This window comes from Alosa sapidissima, chromosome 12 (genome assembly GCF_018492685.1).
Source record: "Alosa sapidissima isolate fAloSap1 chromosome 12, fAloSap1.pri, whole genome shotgun sequence".
Lineage (NCBI taxonomy): Eukaryota > Metazoa > Chordata > Actinopteri > Clupeiformes > Clupeidae > Alosa > Alosa sapidissima.
The window spans coordinates 17576677-17596114 of NC_055968.1; the positions used below are offsets into that span (position 1 = coordinate 17576677).

At 41.2% G+C, this 19438-nt stretch overlaps 1 protein-coding gene across 9 annotated transcripts; it reads left to right on the forward strand.

Moving 5' to 3' along the window:
- Positions 1-1202: 1202 nt before the first annotated feature.
- On the forward strand, positions 1203-18785 carry dazap1 (DAZ associated protein 1). 9 transcript variants are annotated; one of them, XR_006035338.1, is made up of 14 exons: positions 1203-1399; positions 3036-3076; positions 4116-4282; positions 4757-4822; positions 5281-5388; positions 5916-5964; positions 9607-9689; positions 12183-12336; positions 13570-13599; positions 13988-14152; positions 14453-14620; positions 16351-16440; positions 17213-17397; positions 17866-17980. XR_006035338.1 is itself a non-coding variant. In XM_042111880.1 (13 exons), exons 1-13 carry the CDS (start codon positions 1332-1334, stop codon positions 18036-18038), a joined length of 1362 nt encoding a protein of 453 aa, XP_041967814.1. In that variant the 5' UTR covers positions 1203-1331; the 3' UTR covers positions 18039-18785. The 9 variants fall into 9 exon arrangements, 8 of the variants coding, with proteins under 8 accessions (XP_041967814.1, XP_041967817.1, XP_041967816.1 ...); XM_042111880.1 differs by lacking the exon at positions 17213-17397 and having other exon boundaries at positions 17866-18785; XM_042111883.1 differs by lacking the exon at positions 17213-17397 and having other exon boundaries at positions 13988-14140; positions 17866-18785.
- The last annotated feature ends 653 nt before the right edge of the window (positions 18786-19438 follow it).

Sequence of the window (19438 nt, forward strand, 5' to 3'; positions counted from 1 at the left end):
TTTTGCTATGCACATGCGTATTAGTATCCTCTTTGATCATGGACAATTTGAACGACACAGATATCTCCCATCCAAGGATATCTCGGCAAACCTTTTTTTTCTTCAAAATAAGACGTTCACTTCACCATGTACCTTCCATAATGAATAGCTCATTACCCTTATGTGACTGTTAAACGTAACTGGTATCATTACAAACGTTATTCTGTGCCCTAAAAACTGGCATATTTCATGGCATTGTGTCATGTAAGATCATTGCAAAATCTAGAGAAATGTGCGAGGTGGTCAGCGGGGTACAGTTGAGACCCACATTGTATTGATAGTGTTATTACTTGAACATTCCATGTTTTCTGTTCATCATATCTGTTCCTGTGTCACATATTTTGTTCATGCATCCTTTTAACCAAGGCTAATTTAAAAGAAATTAATGAATTTAAATTACAAACACTTGCAATGAATGGTTAGTTAACTATACATAATTAAAAATGGGTGTCTCAGCTGTACCAGGTACTGTCTCAACTGTACTCAGGGTATATAGACTGTATACACCTGTATACTTAGGTGTATACAGTTGAGACACAGTCGAGACAAAAATGCACCTTGTGTTTATATTTATTAATGTAATATATATATATATATATATATATATATATATATATATATATATATATATATATATATATATATAGCTAATTGTGGAAAATATAAACCACTTATGTTATGGGTCTTATTGATTGATAATATTTTAGTCTAAGCTAAGGGAATGGCATGTGGAATGTCATGTGGAAAATCGCTTCTTTTCAATATTTGTTTGATTTTGTGTGGGCAAAAAGTGTCTCTAATGTACTCAGTCTACCCCAAAATCCAAGCTATCAAGGCATAATAGACACCATAACTGTGTTGGTTGCAATGCAGAAAAATACATTCTGTCGCCAACATTTCTGTCGGTTTTCCAGTCTGTTTCCTGGCCTAGTTTGTTCTCACCCAAAATTGGTCCTGTTCCAAAGGTTTTGACAGGCATAAGTTGAGTAGCAATTTAGGCCTAAGTAGGCAGAATGCAATCGATTTGCAATCCAAATAATCACTTTCGTTATCGCTGGTCACAAATATGGATCTTTTGCATGTTTCTCTTCAGTCCGAAGTGTAGGCCTACTTTACTATGTTTTTCCCCACATCATGACTACATGTCCCAGTGAATTTCAAACCCCTGCTAGAAGACCCCGTGGCGAACGCGTCGGCATTGCGCAGATTCGGTTTGAACCTGAAGCGGAGTGACCTTCCCTCGGAGGAGAGTTGTGCAGATCAGAGGCAGAAAGAATTCACACAGAGCACCGATGGTTACTCTCCAGTCCGCCGCTCCTGCCTCAGAAATGAACAACAACTTAGTGGGAGATGAAGTGGGGTAAGATTGCTATTCGTACAGCCAAAGACAACAACTGTACTTTAGTGTGGGCAGTTACTCTATTGGTCTTTAAGTCTGACATGTTACAACCAACAGACGCCGGGTGTTCGCTTGCTTAAGTTTGACATCGCCTTGGCTAACGAGACCTGTCAATTAGCGAATAGCAAATTTAAAGTATTGTAACGTTAGGTGATTAGACATGGCAGCGTACTGCGATATGTTTAGACATTACAACAGTGATATTTAGTCATGTGGTCAATTTGGTAGTACTTGTGGTGTTGAACTGGATTGTATTTCCATACATTTCCAATTGGAAGGTGATTGTTGACAGTTAGTGCTAGCTGGCTAGCTTACTGGTTTACTTGCTATGGAGCTAGCATGTCCCATAGCAAGTAACGTTACTAACGTCTGCAAGCTAGCAAGCTGTTTTCTGTCAAACTTTGAGCCGCTGGGCAAATGTCACTTCAAAATTCTTTTATGTAGGCCCAGTCTCAATCGTTTTAGCGACGGCTTGTTTGACTCAGCCGGTTGTAGTGAGGTGCCTGTAATTGTCATGTCCTCTGTCCCCTGTGCGCTCAAGTTGATTTTTCATTGGTTCTTCCGTAGCTAGCCACCTCATTAGCCGATGTTAGCCTTGATAGCTAGAATGTGAAAGTGAAATGGAAATGTCTTTCCAGTATTCAGTAGTGCTACATCTTCTTCAGCCAACTACTAACTGAAATTATTGCAGCTAACGTTGCCTTCGAAACTCGTTATGACTTTATAATGGCCATTAACGTTACCCATCGGTGGTAATGTTTTTTAGGTCTACCATTATTTGCTAGCGATATTAATTAATATTACACTTACGTCAATGGGTCATATTGTTACAGTTAGTTAGCAGTGGATGCATAATGGCTTGCTGTCTGCAGAATTTGCAGATGTTGAGAGAGCTCCGTAGGTTGATGATGGCTCTGTAGAGACTAGAACAGCTTGTCGGTATTATTTCTGATATGACCTTGGCACATGCCACACAGTGCCATTTAAGTAGGTAATAGCACACGAAACCTGTCGTAATATTCCCGTGCTCAAATGTTATCTCTGAGTTGAAAATATGGTATTTTTAAGAAAATCATGTTTGTCACCTTCTCAATTTCTTCTGTACCGTTAGTTCCTGTGCCTCATCCTGACAAGTAAAGACTTTGTCAAGCAAACCCCATCTTAGCGAAATTCGAAAGTTACATTAAACGTCTTGCACGGGAGATAACACGGTTATCAGTGGACCAGGGATGCAATTTTGCTACTTGATAGTTTCTCCAGAGCAGACCATACCGAAAGCGGCCATCCTGCCATGTATAATGGAATACTGATGTGGTGCATTCCGTTTATGCAGTATTAGTGTTTTACACGTGAATGTTTATAGATGTCACTGTCAGCTTGAATTTTTCGACCAGTGTAACTGCGTCCAGGAAATGCAGTTTATTATTGAGTTATTTTAGTATTAAGATTTCTAAGAGTTTGTCCATTTCCTTGCATATCTAATTGACAATGGGACATTCACATAAACCATTAGTTACACTAGCAGGTATAGCTAAAAATAGCTCAGTTTTGACATGACCGTACAACAAAGCAATTCATGTGTGTTCTTTCTACTCAGGAAGCTTTTTGTGGGGGGTTTAGACTGGAGTACCACACAGGGTAAGTTGATTCTCATTACTGTAATTGTTAATGGTAAATACCGTCATGTAGCTTTATTGCTGAAACCCTTATAACATTGACATCGCACATATGCCATACCAGCCTTGTCCTTGCATTCAGATAGTTGGATACATTGTCTCTATTACAGCGTGTCTGCAGGCAGATTGTACTCGAAGACAACAACCTAATCTCCCATACTGCTGGCCTCTTTATCTGGTGTCTTGCATGTGAAGCTACATGAACACCTTACTTTTATTACAGCCAACTGAGAAATGAAAAGCAAACCTCCGTGTCACTCCAGTCTTCACACACAGCAGTGTGTAAACCTCATAGTTTGTCTCTCTTGAGTGGTCCTCTGTGACTTAAGTTGTGCTGTTGTGCATCTCTTGCTGGGGGCTTTCACTTGCCCTGTTGGGAGTGTGCTTCATCCGACCACTGATGTGTTTGCATTGAGCTCTGCATCCTGATGTTGCACCCCCCAAAGTTGACTTGACAAGCGCTCTCTCTCTCTCTCTCTCTCTCTCGCTCTCGCTCTCCATCTCTCCCCCACTGATCACTGATTTCTGCGGCTGTGCCACAAGGCCTCCAGCCACACGCGTCAAGCGATGTGAGCCATGAAACGGTCTCGTGTTGCTTGTGAAACCTGCCGCAGCATGCCGCCTCCCAACCCCCAACCCCTCAAACCTCTCAGCCTTAACATTGGAATGAGTTGAGTTCTGCCCAATGATCTCATAATGTAAAATAATAAGGCCAGTAACTTCATTCACATCAGAGGGGGAGACTGCAAGCCAGGAGCTTGCAACAACTTACCAAATTAGAGAAGCGCTACAGCTGCAAGCGCGTGAAGTGATTGCAGAGATGAACGCCTCTTTCCTTGAGAATGTCTGTGAGGTTATTATGTAAAAGGAGCATTTGTTACCCCATCCATATATTTCATGTTCCGATCATGAGAAGTATATCTCTGGGATGCAACAGCAGGGTATCCTGAATTGGTCTGATTGTTGCACCTGTTTAATGGCTCTGTTCTTTTTGCTAATAGAGACGCTACGAAACTACTTCTCTCAGTATGGCGAAGTGGTGGATTGTGTTATCATGAAGGATAAAAGCACAAATCAATCCCGGGGCTTTGGGTTTGTGAAGTTTAAAGACCCCAACTGTGTTCGGACGGTGCTGGAGACTAAACCTCACAACCTTGATGGAAGAAATGTGAGTATATTTGTGTGTGTGTGTGTGTGTGTTGATGTCATTCACTCTTGACTAACATATTTATTTTAGGCCAAAATGTGTTAATCTTATCATATCAATAGAGCCTATGTTTTTGACAAAACCAAACCAAAAACACAATAGTTCCTTACATTTTTAGTTGACCCATACACCTGATGTTTTTTTTCTTTCCAAGACCTCATATGATTTTCTTGTGATGATGAGCTCAAAAGCTAAAGTATATTTTGATTGATTGATTTGGTTTATTTACATCAGGAATCGTATATAGATACATTAATCTCATGAGTGAGAGAAGATGCTTCATATCAGATTGTAGCTATAAGCTAATTTCCATCTGCAGTCCCTGGGCACATGAAAACACAACACATGACATGGTTTTGTCACACAATGTAGATCTCAAACGTTTTGGACAAATAGACAGGAATTGGGACTTACTGTTGTCTTTGTTACCAACAGATTGATCCCAAGCCTTGTACTCCCCGAGGGATGCAACCTGAAAAGACCCGCACAAAGGAAGGCTGGGTAAGCTGTTTGTTGCGACAAGGTCAATGTCACCCGCTTGCAGAAGCAGATACAGGGCATTAGATGAGGGAGGAAGTAGAAAGGGTTCTAGATTGAAAGATCAGTCTGTCTTTGTTTCTGTCCCTAAATATTTTGTTTACACACATTGTAGAATAATTTAGCAGGGGCAGATATTGTTCTTGTGAATGTGGCATGAATGTAGTTTTAGGAAGGGATAATGTCAAGTTGGACTTGTGGTTTCCTGTCCATTTGGTATGGAAAGTGAGGAGGGTCATTTTTTTTCAAGCTCAGCACAAATCGAGAACATCAATGTGACATCTCAAGAGCAGTGGCCTTGGGCCATAGAAGAGATGTTAGCTGCTCTAGCTTCATTGAACAATCCAATGCCAGTATCGATCTTTCCTTCTCCATTATAATTTGTCTGATTCAGTGTGTGTTTTTTTGTCCTTTTTTCACAGAAGACAGGAAAAAGTGATAGCAATAAATCTAAGAAGATATTTGTTGGTGGGATTCCTCACAACTGCGGGGAACCTGAACTCAGGGATTATTTTAACAGATTTGGTGTGGTGAGTGGTAGAACTTGTTTTATGTTTGCATGCATAAATAATAAAATCCACCCATTATCAAATCAGGAGGAAGATGGTGGGTATCATTTGCTCTTACCATTGTGAATGTTAATTAATCTAAATGCTTCTAAATCAGTCAGACCCTTTTCATAGTAAACATTTAATACTGACTTTCTTCATTCACAAAAAGTAGTATTATCAAATTATCAAGTGGTCACTGATGCTTTTAGCGCATTCAGTATTTTAGGGCATTCAATATTATCTTTGAATGTACACACAGTTATTTGTCTAAACTGAATGAGACATCCTTTAATTAATTCTAAGAATTGCATGAAAAAAGTGTAGTGCACAACATGAAGCCAATTTAAACTAGCGTGGGTGCACAGTTAGTGAATGTTACTCTTCCCCCACCTTGGTGGAATTTAATGCCCACCTTTGGCTCTTGCGGCAGAATAGCATTTTCACATTCTATTGAATATATCCAAATGTTTGATGTGTAGTATTTATAATTTTGTATTTCATGTTAGGTCACAGAGGTGGTAATGATCTATGACGCGGAAAAACAGAGGCCCCGAGGTAAAATCTGGTCTGGCTTTCTCACATTCATGCTCTCCCTTCCACCACACCATGACAAACTATTCTAACCCAAAGAGGGGGAAAACCCTATCAAACAAAAATCTGTCCTAACACACACATCCTCCTCATAACTGATTCTCTCTCCATACTTCACTCATGACCCACCCCAGACAGAGAAGCTGCATCCAGCATGCCCAACTCTTCCGCCATGCGATCTGAGCATTGCATGGTGAGAAAGCAAACCCAATTGCATCAGCATGAAGTTCAGACTAAATCCTCATGGTGTTTTGTTGTAGATTCAGCCCATGGTGCATTTACACGGTGGCTGTAGTTTGTTGTGAGAATTCGTTCTGTTGGTGTGTCGCGAAGCATGCGTTTTTGGTGCTCATTTGTCTGTATTTGATTTGATAAAATTACGACTACCTAAAAGCTGTTATACCACATACCAGCCAATGATCTGCAAATACTGTGTAGACTGAGTCAATGGTCCTAGTTTGATGTTGTAATGAAAGCATCTATAGATGAGTGTTATTTTAAATGAGAAGGCTGGCAATGTTAAAGAATTTTTTACTTAGTAGGCGTGATGGGATAGTATATTTTTTCAACAAAATGATTAACCTGAGGTTAATCTAAAATTATTAGATTTTGATATTATGAACATAGAAAGACATAGCTGAATTTATTTAAATGAGCGACTAGACTTAGAGGAATGAAATTGGTACATGTGAGTTGTATCACTGTGGAGATATCAAGTTTGAGTATAAGGACAGCTTCCACACAGTAGGGGTTGTGTAATAACGTCTGGTGCAAAACCACACTAACACATAGATGAACAATTCTTCACAGATCTCTGTTTTCATAGCTATCTCTTTGGGTAGCCCTGGAATAGTTTGTCATATGAATTTACACAATATAAACACATAGAAAAGCATTCAGATGTTGCTGTAGATTTATTTAAATACCCCTTTCTGTTGTAAATCATAATTAACATTTAGACACCGAGTAAGTTTTATTTCCTTACATTGACCTAGACATTATTTACATGCTAAATTGCATATTAAGTGTTTTTCATGTAGAAATTAAGTACTTTTGTAAGTAAGCCCTATCTTTCTTTTTCTGTTCCCCTTTTTCCTTGTGAAATTGTTTGGATGAATGTGATTAACTCTGTCTCTTTTTAAGATGTTCTTTTCTCCTTTAGGTCATAGTGTACTGAGTGGTACCACAAAGATATAGGTCTGTTGAGCCAATGGCATGGGCTGTGTGTTCAAGAGGTGTAGACAAGGTTTATGAGTACATTGTGGATTGCACATACATGCGCAAGGATGTGAATATGTTGAAGTCTGGAAGTTATGAGGTTTGCATGACCCAAATTTGTAGATAAGGCCAACAATGTGCGACTGTGAATTTGAACTCTTGTTTTTGTGAATTGTAATGCGTGTTCCGAAGTGGAAAACAATACAAGAGATCAAAGTGGATGATTAATATCATTCAGTGGACCATGCTAGCGATGTTAGCAGCTCATTAGACAGCTCAGTTGTGAATAGCTGAACTCGAGAATTACATGTTCATGTTGAGTTAGCAATCTACAAAAACAAAAGCAAAATCAAGACATACTGAATGAAAGAGAGAATGAATGAACCCTTGCACGAAAAGGGATTTTTCAGATAGTGTGAACACTGGAAACAAAACCAGACAATAAGATTATTTATATAACAGTATTTTCAAAGCAAATTCCACCGACATCTTGCTTCAGCCCCCACCACCACCACCACCACCTGTGCTCAAATGACTAATGGAAATGACACAGAGCACAGGGTGAGTTTAGTTTATCCTTGTAGAAAGCAGGCCGGCTGGCTGATGGTTGACTTTTATCCTCTAGATATGTGCATACTGTGACCTGGCTCACTCTACGGATACAAACTAACCAGCGAGTGTCCTTAGGCATCCTTTGCTGTGCTGAAGCTTTTTGCGGCTGTCGTAACGACCTTCAGTATTGAGATCGTGGTCAAGGTCGAGTGATATATTTAGTCGTGAATCACACAGATGGGCATTGCTTCATGTAACGTGTTTGGAAGTGTTCGCATCCCCTTGCTCTCACAGGGGCCCAGAATCTGAATCAGGTTAGATCCCAGTGTGCGAGACTCTCACAACCTAATTCTGCCTACTATAAGTTTATTTGATCGGCGCAAACTAGTTCAGAGTTGTTGGATGGTGCTGCAGCATAGTTAGCACATGGTCGTTTTTTTGTTGCCAGGAGCTAACAAGTGCTTCACATTTGTCTTAGTCACAGAGGAATGGTATAGAAACAGAGTTTAGTTTCTGCAGGACACAACTTTTAGGATGGCAAATTTGAGATTTGAGGTCAGGTTCTACTTGTATGTAACCTATATAAACTGCACAAGGGAAATCAATGGGACCCTAATTCTGTCTAGGAAAAAAATAAGCTGGAGTGCAGTTTTAAGAGGAGCTCAAAAGTTAGAGTGTTTGAGTGTTGAGCATTTATAACCTCCTTGCACAATGGTTTATTAAAAGCTGGGAGGGTGGTAAAAAGAAGAGTCGAAGACCTCATTCATATGTTTGCTAACTTTTTTGCTAATGTCTAATAAAGGCAACAAATCAGTGACAAAGTTAATGTCTTATCAACACTGTCCCTGGTTAACCTGGAACATGGTGTTGATTTTGTAGATGTTTATGTAATTATTTATCCAATGCCAGTTGGTTACCCTTGAGACGTGTTCTATATAGACATCCTCCACCGTGCTCAGTTTAGCGAAGCAGTGTAGACTGTACGCTTTTGCGTTAACAATGAAAGAGGAAAAGAAACTTTGGTTACACCTCACGAAACAGACAGCAACATCTCTTTGCTGTCAGATTTTGGAAAGAACTACGGCCTATATCTTTGTGCTGCTGTTGTAAGATGTATTTAAATTGCTCCACATATATATTGATATTGTCTCATACAAGGCTTATCCAGGTTTTGCCCAAAGCACAAAGAAAGCTTTGGGAAAGCTTGGAGACAGCCGATCAACAATGTACAACTTTGGTTCGCCATCTTAAGTTGTCTTTAATTTCCTTTTGTTTTTGTATTCGTTGTGCATTAACAAGTGTACGGCTGCAGCCAGCATTTGCTGGTCAACGATTTTACAAGGGGAAAGATCAAGCTGGTGTTGGGATGAGATTGTGAGGGGGCTGTCCAGCATGTCCACAGTCTTAAGCGTTAAGAGCACTGCTGCTGGAATGCTCTATTGTCACAAAACTGAGATTAGGATGATGGCCACAACTGTCCCAAAGAAAACATCAAACATCACAATAGAAATGTGAACCAGCTGAGTTTTAATATTTTTAGACTGGAGGTCTAGAGGGCTTTAGTGATTTTGTCATCGTTTTCCATTGGTTCAGGTGAGGTGAAGCAGCTAGTGTTAAGAGTGTTGTCCCCTTCCACCCCAGGCCTTGTTTTCCTCAGGACTGGCGACGTCATCCCAACCCCAGGAGCCTCCAGCTCTGCCTTGATGGATCCCCTTGGGCTTCCTTCTCCTTCTCCCCTCCCCCCTTCTCCCTACCCCTTAAATTGTTCTTCATCTTGTGATGTCACAAAAAAAAACAACACCCTGCTACCTTGATTCACTTTTGGTCGTTGGCTAGGTTTTGGATTTATTACTTTCGAGGCCGAACAATCAGTGGACCAGGCTGTCAACATGCATTTTCACGACATCATGGGCAAAAAAGTGTGTAGTTGTAGTTTAATTTTACCCTAAAGCTGAAACGAAGGCTTGGGCGACATGGCCACAAAAGCCGTTTGTTACACTCGTGTGCAAATGGCAAGTAGATTTTCTTAACCTAGAATTTTCAAACCTCACGTTTGGCCTCTACTAGTTGTCCAGCTGGTAATGGAATGGTTCTTTTAATCAATTCTAACCCAGATATGGCAAAAACTAGACAGTGTCAGATGAGACTCTAAAAAATATCACACCCACTTTAACTCATATTACTTCTTATAACTTCTAGTCGCTCAAGGCTTGGTTTATTTGGACCACTCCTTTAGGATGTCTGGCGTTACATAGATAAATACTTCAAAAATGTGAATCTACGCATTGGTTGGTAGTTTGGATTTTTGTCCTAGTGGAAGTCACCTAAAGGACTGGTCACTTTCATTTTCTGTTTGTTTTTCATTTTTATTTTCATTTAACTTGTTTGATTTATTTTCTTCTGCCAGGTCACTTACAGTTTGAGTTCTAAACATTTACTTGATGAGTTGCTTAAAAGAAAGAAAGGAAGAAATAGCTCAAAGAAAATCTCAATTAAGTGACCTCCATTTTAGAATCTCCATACTGTGTCATCCATCTAAAGTCCATGAGTAGCAAGTTGTCTCACAGATCACTGAGGTGTCATTTGTAGCACTCTTTGTGGAGAAATTTAATCATGCCTTAACTCAAGCCATGTCTTGGTGATGGTACCTTACCAGTTGGTCCTCAGAATGATTTTGCCATTATATATTTAATTGGGGTTATGCATTCAGGGATTTGCAGGAGTAGTGGGATGTGCCTGTTCTTTTCTCACTGGTGGTGGTTACCATGATCCCCTAGTGCAGAATTGCATGTTAATGATTTCATTTCTTTTTTAACAAGCTTCTGTCAAGGTCAAACCGTCAATTACTGCATTATTATGCATGAGCGGCATTTTGAGGTTGCAACATATTCCGGCCATGTAAAGTTGCAGTGTAGCATCTAACTGTGGTCTCTAATAGTTACGACCTCCTCCTTGAACCAGTTTTGAAAGGGCTGTTGTGAGAATAGGTTTTTTTTCCCCCATAGATTCATACAGTTGGCAGCCTACATTCCCGATCCCCCCCCCCCCCCCCCTTTTTTTTTTCCAGCCCTCTCCTTGACTTTGTCCTGTTTTCCCAGAAAAGGGGCTGGGATTCTTACCTGAGCCATTGTTCTTGGTATGACATTATTGCAACTGGGACTTTTGGGAGGTGGGGGCTGGGGTGGGGGGGGTGGGGTGGGGGGGGTATATAGTGTTATAAATTTAGAAACTGGAGCACATCAAACTGTGTTGCAAATCCCAGTCCTGGTGTTGGGTGGTAGCAGCCAGGCATCCATCACTCCCAGCCCTGCAAGCCCGCAGGGGTAGAGGAGGTAGTGGAGCCGGAGGGGAGGCGTGGAGCACGCACTGCCACGTGTTGATAATTGGGTCAACAGAGAGGGAGGAGGAGAGAAGGGAGGGGGATGTCACCACAGTTTTAAGACACTTTCTAGAAAGGAGAAGAATATCATGGCTCACTCCTGACGCAAGGTGACCCCAATAGCTCAGCCTCTTTAGAGTCGGCACTCTATTTCTGTCCGACCCATACCCACCTCTCGATAGCCTGGTTTTTACAACAAACTCCTCAGTGAACTCAATGCTGCTATCTCTGTGGTCGGGCACTGCAAGTGGTGTTTTTTTTTTTTATTATTTAAACGTTGCCCTGTTTTTAAGAACTAAGACTGGCTTGAGGTGAAGTGACATGACCCTCCACCAGAGTAGAAAAGAGTTGGTACTGGGTGGCATGACTGTAACTACAAGTAAACTACAGCTAATCGCTAAAACAGCACTAATTTTTACTCCAATTAGACACAGTATGAACATTCGCCAGTAATTTGAACTATGTTCATTATAAATAATCTGCATGTGTCTTTGAGTCTGCTAGATAATGAGGTAATAGCACATGTCTACATCCATTTCCCTCTGAAATGCCACATAAATTAGATTGAGATTAAACGTTAACCGGGGAAAGGTAAGTCATTTCAATTAGATTTACTTTAAATTGAAGGGCAAGTTTGTGGAGAAATGTATGCAGGGTAGGGCAAATCTATGTTTCTCTGATACATATCTTAAAGGAAATTTGCTAATTCAAATTTGAAGATAAATATTATCCTTTTGGATTTTTCAACTATTTACATTTGGACATTCAACATTTAGCATTCTGCATGGATTATTGCACATGAGTATCTGAGAAACATATTTATATGATAAGCATTCCTCAACATGCATACAGAGTTTGCTAATATATATTTCAGTTTATAGCTATGATATGTAATGGCTCAAGTACAAAGTAAGACACTTAAGTTAGATGTTAATGCAGTTGAATACGTTTAGATCAGGTCAGTGTTTTTAACAAAAAAACGAAGTTGGAAAGTCTCGCCTTGCAAGTTGTGTTTTCGTTGTCCTTTGTACAGGTTGAAGTGAAAAAGGCGGAACCCCGCGACAGCAAAGCGCCAGGCCCTGGGCAGATCGGCGCCAACCAGTGGGGACCTAGGGGCATCTTGAGCGCAGCCAACGGCTGGTCAGCTCCACCAGCCCAGGGCTGGCAGCAGAGCTACGGACCTCAGGGTGAGTGGGCATGGTAGTAAGGGACAATGAGTACAACACCTTGGGTGAATACTTAAATGTGCAGATTAAAGATTGATATGGCAAAGATGTTTAAAGAGAGAGTCCACTGCTTCTCAGAGGCTTGGGTTTGGAGAGTAGAGGTTTTTTTTTTCCTTCCCCCAAATGCTTTTCAGTGTATGTGAGAAATTAATTATTTCTTGACGCAAGTAAAGAAGCCATCTGCTACAAATTAAAATGTAAGCTATGCAGAAAACTCATTGTCACCTGTGAGTAATACTGCGAAAGCTGGGCAAGTACTGTTCATTTAATTTACAATGTAACAGGGTATTTTAACACAACTATTTTAGACTGATAAATTGATAAAGAAATTATTCAAAATATAATGCTCTGCGAACCAAATGTGCTTTCTTATTATACGTATATGAAGTGCATACAGTTTGATAAGAAACAAATATTTAAAACAGCCACAGTCTGTGTAAGAGCAGGCTGTAATTTACACATGTATGGATGTGTCTGGCTCAATACTGGCTTCTCATGTACTGTATCATGCCCTATTACCACCTCAGCGTGCATTATTTTCCACTTCCTGAATGCTGTGTCATCCATTACCTCAATAACACATAATTTATGCATGTGTGGATTTATACTTGGCCTAATATTAGCTTAACATGATAAGTTACTCTAATTTTATATGAGCAAAATGAATTATTCTCATTATTAACAGTGTACTGTACATCTTGGTTGTAACATGTTAGAACCAACTGTTGTTAGGAGGTTGTACTCTGCTCTGTCTGCGAGTGGGTCTGAGAAAAACAAAAGTGGACAGATACCAAGGGGGTAATAAAGAAATAAGATGTTTTAGATTCTATAACATTTACAAAAGACCCAACTGAAAGAACAAGAGGAATAGGAATATGGAAATGGTCCCATTCATCGTGCTTAACTGTGTGCTGTGTGTTGTGCTTCATTTACACCCACATTAGCTGTGCCCTGGTCTCTCCTGCTTTTCTATGTTTTCTATGATGTTTTGCTCATAGATGTACATTTTACAATTTCAAATTTCAGTTTTTGCTTATGTGCATTTGCCAAAACGTATATTCATACAATATAACATTTTTGTGGACTTTTCTGAAGTGGAATATTGAATTGCTGAGTTGAGCAGAAACTTGCATGGCACTTGCAGGAGTTGTCTTGCCACGTGTACTCATTTGCCTTATTTTATTGTGGTTTCAGGGGTTTGGGTGTCCACAGGTCAACCCATAGGTAGGTTGTGCTCTTTCTTGTCATAACATTGTGTTAGGGCCAGCATTAATTAACTGTGTTATCAAAGGGTCAAGTGATAAGTGGATAAGATGGAAAAAGTTGAACTTCCGACCGGAATTATCTGATCCCAGTGCCTTTTAATTAATCCATTGAATGAAACAAAATACATTTAAGTTGCTTAAGGCCTCTTATAGACCCTTTCAACAATAAAAACAAAAACAATGCTTGAACGTTCTATTTGGGCCCCAATCTACTTCCTCTACATTAAGATAACATATGGAATGTTAAAAAGGAAGTCTTGTGGGGGCAACTATGATGCTGATAATGGAACTCTCTTGAAAGGGTCCATAGGTCCCTAAACCTGCTCCTTCCTCTGCATGTGAAACAGGTGGCTATGGCCCCCCTTTACCAGCAGGCCGAGGAGCCCCAGCACAACCCCCCTCACCATTCAACGCTTTCCTCGTCACAGCGGCCCCGGCCGGCAGCTTCGCGGCACCTCAGGGATACCCACAGCAGGGCTACAGCACACCTCCTCAGTTTGGTCAGTCTTGGGGTAATGGCTCCTGTCTTTCTTTCACAAACAACATACTGCTTAGGGTATCTGTATACGAATTGAACTTCACAACTGGATTTCTCTAGGCTCTAATGTTGACATGCATTGGGCATTAGAACCTCCAAATATTCACAAATGTTCCGTTTGTAAAAAGGCTGGAAATGTTATGTTACTGGTGCGCTCAGATGAATCCATTCATTGAGTAATTCACTTACCAGACAGTTAATTTGCTGGTCTACCTGAAGGCTGTCTGTTTCGCTCTCACCCGCATTGGCTGGATATGTCTGTGTGTTCCAACAGGCTACAGTTTCGGAACGCCTCAAGGTGACCAGTTTGTGCCGCAGGGGATGCCTCCGCCTCCCACCACCCCGGGGACAGCGCCCCTGGGGTTTGCCCCTGCCACCACCCCCACTCAGGACATGAGCAAAGCCGCCACGGGTCAGCCAGACTTCCCCTACAGCCAATATGGTGCGTATCACCCGCAACTACAGATACACACACACACACATACACATACCTCGCCGATATGCACCCCTTCACATGCACTCGGGTCCCAGGTCAGTCTGCTTTTAAGTCTTAAGTCCTAAAATGAGCACAAGAGGGAGTTGAACTGATTAAGTGGTGGATGGATAATGGCACAACAGATTAAAAGGCCACGAAGATGTTGATAACAGCACCCTCTTGTGCTTTCACTTAGGAGTTAACATCAGTGGTATCTGCCCAGCATCAGAAAGCACCTTATTTTCAACTCTGAACCTGCTGCTTACCATATTCATAATTTAGACACACACACACACACACACACACACACACACACAGAAGACACAAAAACCTACTTCCCAGAATCTGCTGTTAAAGCAGCGGCTCACTTTCAGCTGTGAAGATGCCCCCCTTTTTCATGCACGCCAGCAGAGAGCTTGTCTTGATGCCCATGGAGCTTTGGCTGCATGACACGCCTCCGAGCTGCGAGCTGAGCTCATAGCCCCTCTGCTGTGACCCTCTCCGCCACCCCCTCTCCCCTCCCCTCCCCTCCCGCGCTCTGCCCATCCCCTGCACTGGATCACTGTTGTTTCCACAGGGCTTCTGTCAGATGCTCGGAGCTTTGTGGACTGGTAACCGACGGTGTATGTTCGAATTAGATCATCCTATGTTGCACTTTGCCTAGAGGGAATTTTTTTCAGTGTATTATTGTACGTATTGTTTTTTTTCTGTTTTTTTTTTTTTAATGAAACTGGTCACACCATTATGGCAACTTGGCTGGCAGGTTGAAATGTTGCATGACATTACAATCTGCCCCTGTCCCTACCCAGTCACAGCCTCTGTAACAAGACATATTAATATGCATATTAATATTTCACCCTATCTTGTGAGTATCTTATCTTATCCTGACTCCGTTTTAAAGTCCATATGGTGTGAAGCTGATTTCCTCCTATCTATCTCTTAATATTTATCTCTGTGCACAATTAAACTGCATTAGGCAAGGTCTTTAATATAACACCTTTGTGTGCTGAGCTGGAGCCAGATCTAGTGGTGTGCTTTAATAGCTCCCCCACAAATGCAACATTTTGTGGGAAGTGAGCGTCAACTATTGCCAGGTGCTGATTCAGACAAACTAGATCAGGACATCTGGGACTTCTTCTAATGCTTTGGGGGATTGTGAAGGATTACATGAACAAATTGCGAAGCCACAGTGGGGTTGTACCTTTTTTTTGGGGGGGGGGGGGGTTGGTTTGGCTTTTAGCTATGTAAGCCTGTGGGGAATTGTGTTGTGAAGTCACATGATTTGAGCTTCCAGTGTGCAGAGGAAGTGAATCCATTCCTGCTGTTTGTGTACCATGCCTGTGCTTTGCCTCCATCCAGCTGCTAATCACTAGGCACTAAGCAGACACCCATACGCTCTAAGGTAGCGAAGGACAGCGGTCACCCATTTACACTCATTTGTCTATGTTTGGAGAATGATCATCAGCTAAATCAGTCTTTTTTAAAATATATAACTACTCATTTACAATACGCCGCAGCCCAGTTTAGGTGTTTACCTGATTGAAACAAGACCAAAAGAATTACAAAAGCGTCAACATGATCAGCGCCATCTGTAGATAGCTTTCAACTGCGGGCTACCATCCCCTCCAGAAGAAGCCATATTGTTAAGCCAGCCTCTCTGGGTTTAGTCAACCTGGTCTCCCTCATCTCCCTGCTAGGCTTGGGTAACTATCCTCAGGACCCCTCTTCCTACGGACCCACACGTCCCTCACACACTTATGGTCAGGATGAGCAGGGATATAGTGCAGGTAGGTGTGAGCATTGCCTTTCACAAACACTCAATAATAAATAAAGACAAATAAGCCTTAGCAGACATTCAGCCCATAGCTGCGGTTTCCACTCTCATTTGTTCTCTATGGTTTATAGACTCATTTTTCGCCTTCAAATTCTTTTCAGTTTTCCCCCTTTCCCCCTCCCTTCCTCCCTTGCTTCCTCATGTAATTCTGTGCACCTGTGCACACATTACATCAGCCGTTTTCACCTCCTGCTCTGGTGTGGTAACTCACAGCTGCATGCTCTCTGTCTGGAGAGCGGAGAGCTTTGCCTTGAAACGATTTCATTGAGACAACTCCAAAAAAAATAAATAAAAATAGCTAACCAAATTATCTCAATGACTTGCAGTTAGTGCAGCATGAGGGCGCCTGAAGAAGGCAAACCTGTTATTCCGAACAGACCTGGTTAAGCTCTCTCGTCAGCAGCTGTGCTTCATCGCACTCTCCTCGCTCGCCTCTCCCCGCCTGTCTTTGCCCTCTCCCGCTGCTCTCCTCTTTGCATTGCTTTGCTGGTGAAAGGATGATCTAATTGCAACAAGGAAAAAGGTTATCTTTATCTCGTTCGGGTGTACAATGTGTCTTTTCCATTTCTGTTCTGTTTTTTAGTCAGTGTTCTTTTGTTCTCTTTCTTTCCTCCCTTTTGTCACTTTTATATTATGTAAGGCCCTCCTTTTGACTTCTGCAAAAATCTATCTAGAGAGGAATGTCTCTGTCTCCAATCTTCCAATGACTTTTGTTTTCTTTTTAGGACCATGGTCGTGTCAGCAGTCTTTTCCTTCCTCTGCCTAAGATGTTAAGATTAAAAAATCAATTTGGCTACATGGCAAAACCTAAAAAATCTTTCAACATCAACAAGTTTTCCTTTCACCATCTCTGCCAAAGCCTCTCTGCCTTTCAGATGTCTGATCTTTGTGTGTTTTGCAACATCCCACAGTTAAGTCTATAAGAGTCTCCTGGGAGAGAGTTCAGGCACACCTGCTCAGCTTTCTTATTCAATACAGATATTAATATTGGCTAAAGCGATCCAGATGTTTCATTCGTAGTGACACACATAGCATATTGTGTTATATTGGAATTGGTCCTCAACATACAGTGCAGTAGAAGTTTGACCTCATAAGCCCTTTGATAACACTGTGCTGTACTCTTCAAAGAACTTTATCTCAGGGCCCTGAGGCCAGAGTCTGCTGACAATGTTGATGGATCAAAGCCAATGCAAATACAAATTAAACAAGAAGCAGCAGTTCACTGTCTACCAATTTTAATCAAGCTCTAATTTTTTTTCATACACTCAAGCTCCCTTGTGTTTTGCATGTGTTCTATGTTGTGTGTGTGTGTGTATGTCTGTATGTGTATTTGTGTGTGTGTGTGTGCGCGCGTGCCCGCACGCGCTTGTCGATGCAGGTTATGGCCAGGACCTGACCGGGTTTGGGCACAGTTTCGCAGACCCCACCCAACAGACAGCGTCTTACGCGGCCCCCACGGCACAGCCCTCAGCGGGCCCCCAAACCGCGGCCAGCAGCTTCGCCCGCGGCCAGAACCACAACGTCCAGGGCTTCCATCCCTACCGACGCTGAGACCACACATCCAGCTGGCTCAAAAACGTCAGGGAATCTGATACACACACGCACACACACAGAACACACAACGTGTGACCTCTGGTCACAATGGCGAGACAAAGAAACTGGATTTCTTGGGTGGTTGTTGGTTTTTTTTTCCTTCCTGAACATTTGAAAACTAATATTGATGAAAGAAGCGAAACACAAAACAAAAAAAGGACAAAAAAATACAAAAAAAAATCACAAATACTTCTTACACATCCCGGAAGACTATTGATTTGCTCTGTTATGGTCTCAGACATACACACTAAGATGTAGGAAGACGGACTACTAAAAAGCTACTCGGAGCAAGATGTTTTACGTCATGTTTTGTATTTGGGCCGAAACTACTTAGCAATATGTTTGAACTATCTGGGCCAACATCAGCACAGAGAAGACAAACCAGATACAGGAGTTACAGGGTCTTTATTCAGCTTTAAAAGGAGTAGGGAAAAAAATAAATATTTTTATTTTTCATTTTGTGAATTTTGTTTACTTTCTGAGCCTTTGAACGTTTTATTTTTAAGTTTGTTTAAAAATGGAAAAATATGAAAATATATATTATACACCTAAACTGTGCAATTTTTTTAATGAATTTTGTACGACTGTGCGCTTTGCTTGTTTTTTTATTTAAGGATGTAGACTTCCCTCAGGTGGCTGGCTCTGTGCATTTTGCACCGGCGCGACAAAAAGGAAATTTTATTTGAAATAAATTATTTAAAATGATGCTGGTGTGTTTATGTGTCTAATACAATGTACTCTGCAACAGTGTGTTATTTATATAGTCAATATAATCAATATTATGTCAATATTATACTTTTGTCTGAGTCAACATTCATTCATTAAAGGTGCAGTGTGGAGTTCTGTAGGCTTTGAGTTATCTGGAACTCAGCCACGTGGAAGTCTTCCATTGACTTGCATTGTATTTTCTTCACATTTGGTTTTAAATGTTTTAAAGTAAAGGAACTCCACATAGAACCTTTTTAAAGTTTAACCTTTAACTTTCATAAAATCAGACTACTTGGAAATCTGAATCACAGTTGTTAGGTACACTGATAGAGGTTTAATGTAATGCCTACTGAAACACATTTCTGTTAAAGGTACACTATGCAAGATTTTTACCGTAATATAACCTTTACGAAGCCAATCTGATGGTAACTAAACAAACTTGTAACAGGTGAATCGTTCACCTAGCATAGCTTTACAGCATAGACGTGGTGAGCCGCTACCAAGAAAACCAGCCATGCAACTTCAAGAATGACGGCCCAACAAATCTTGCAAGAATCATGAAACATTACCTTGTCAGTAGATCAAGCTCTATGGAGATTTTCATTATGTACAGGGGGGACAAGTCACAAGAAGTTTGCTATTTACAGCAG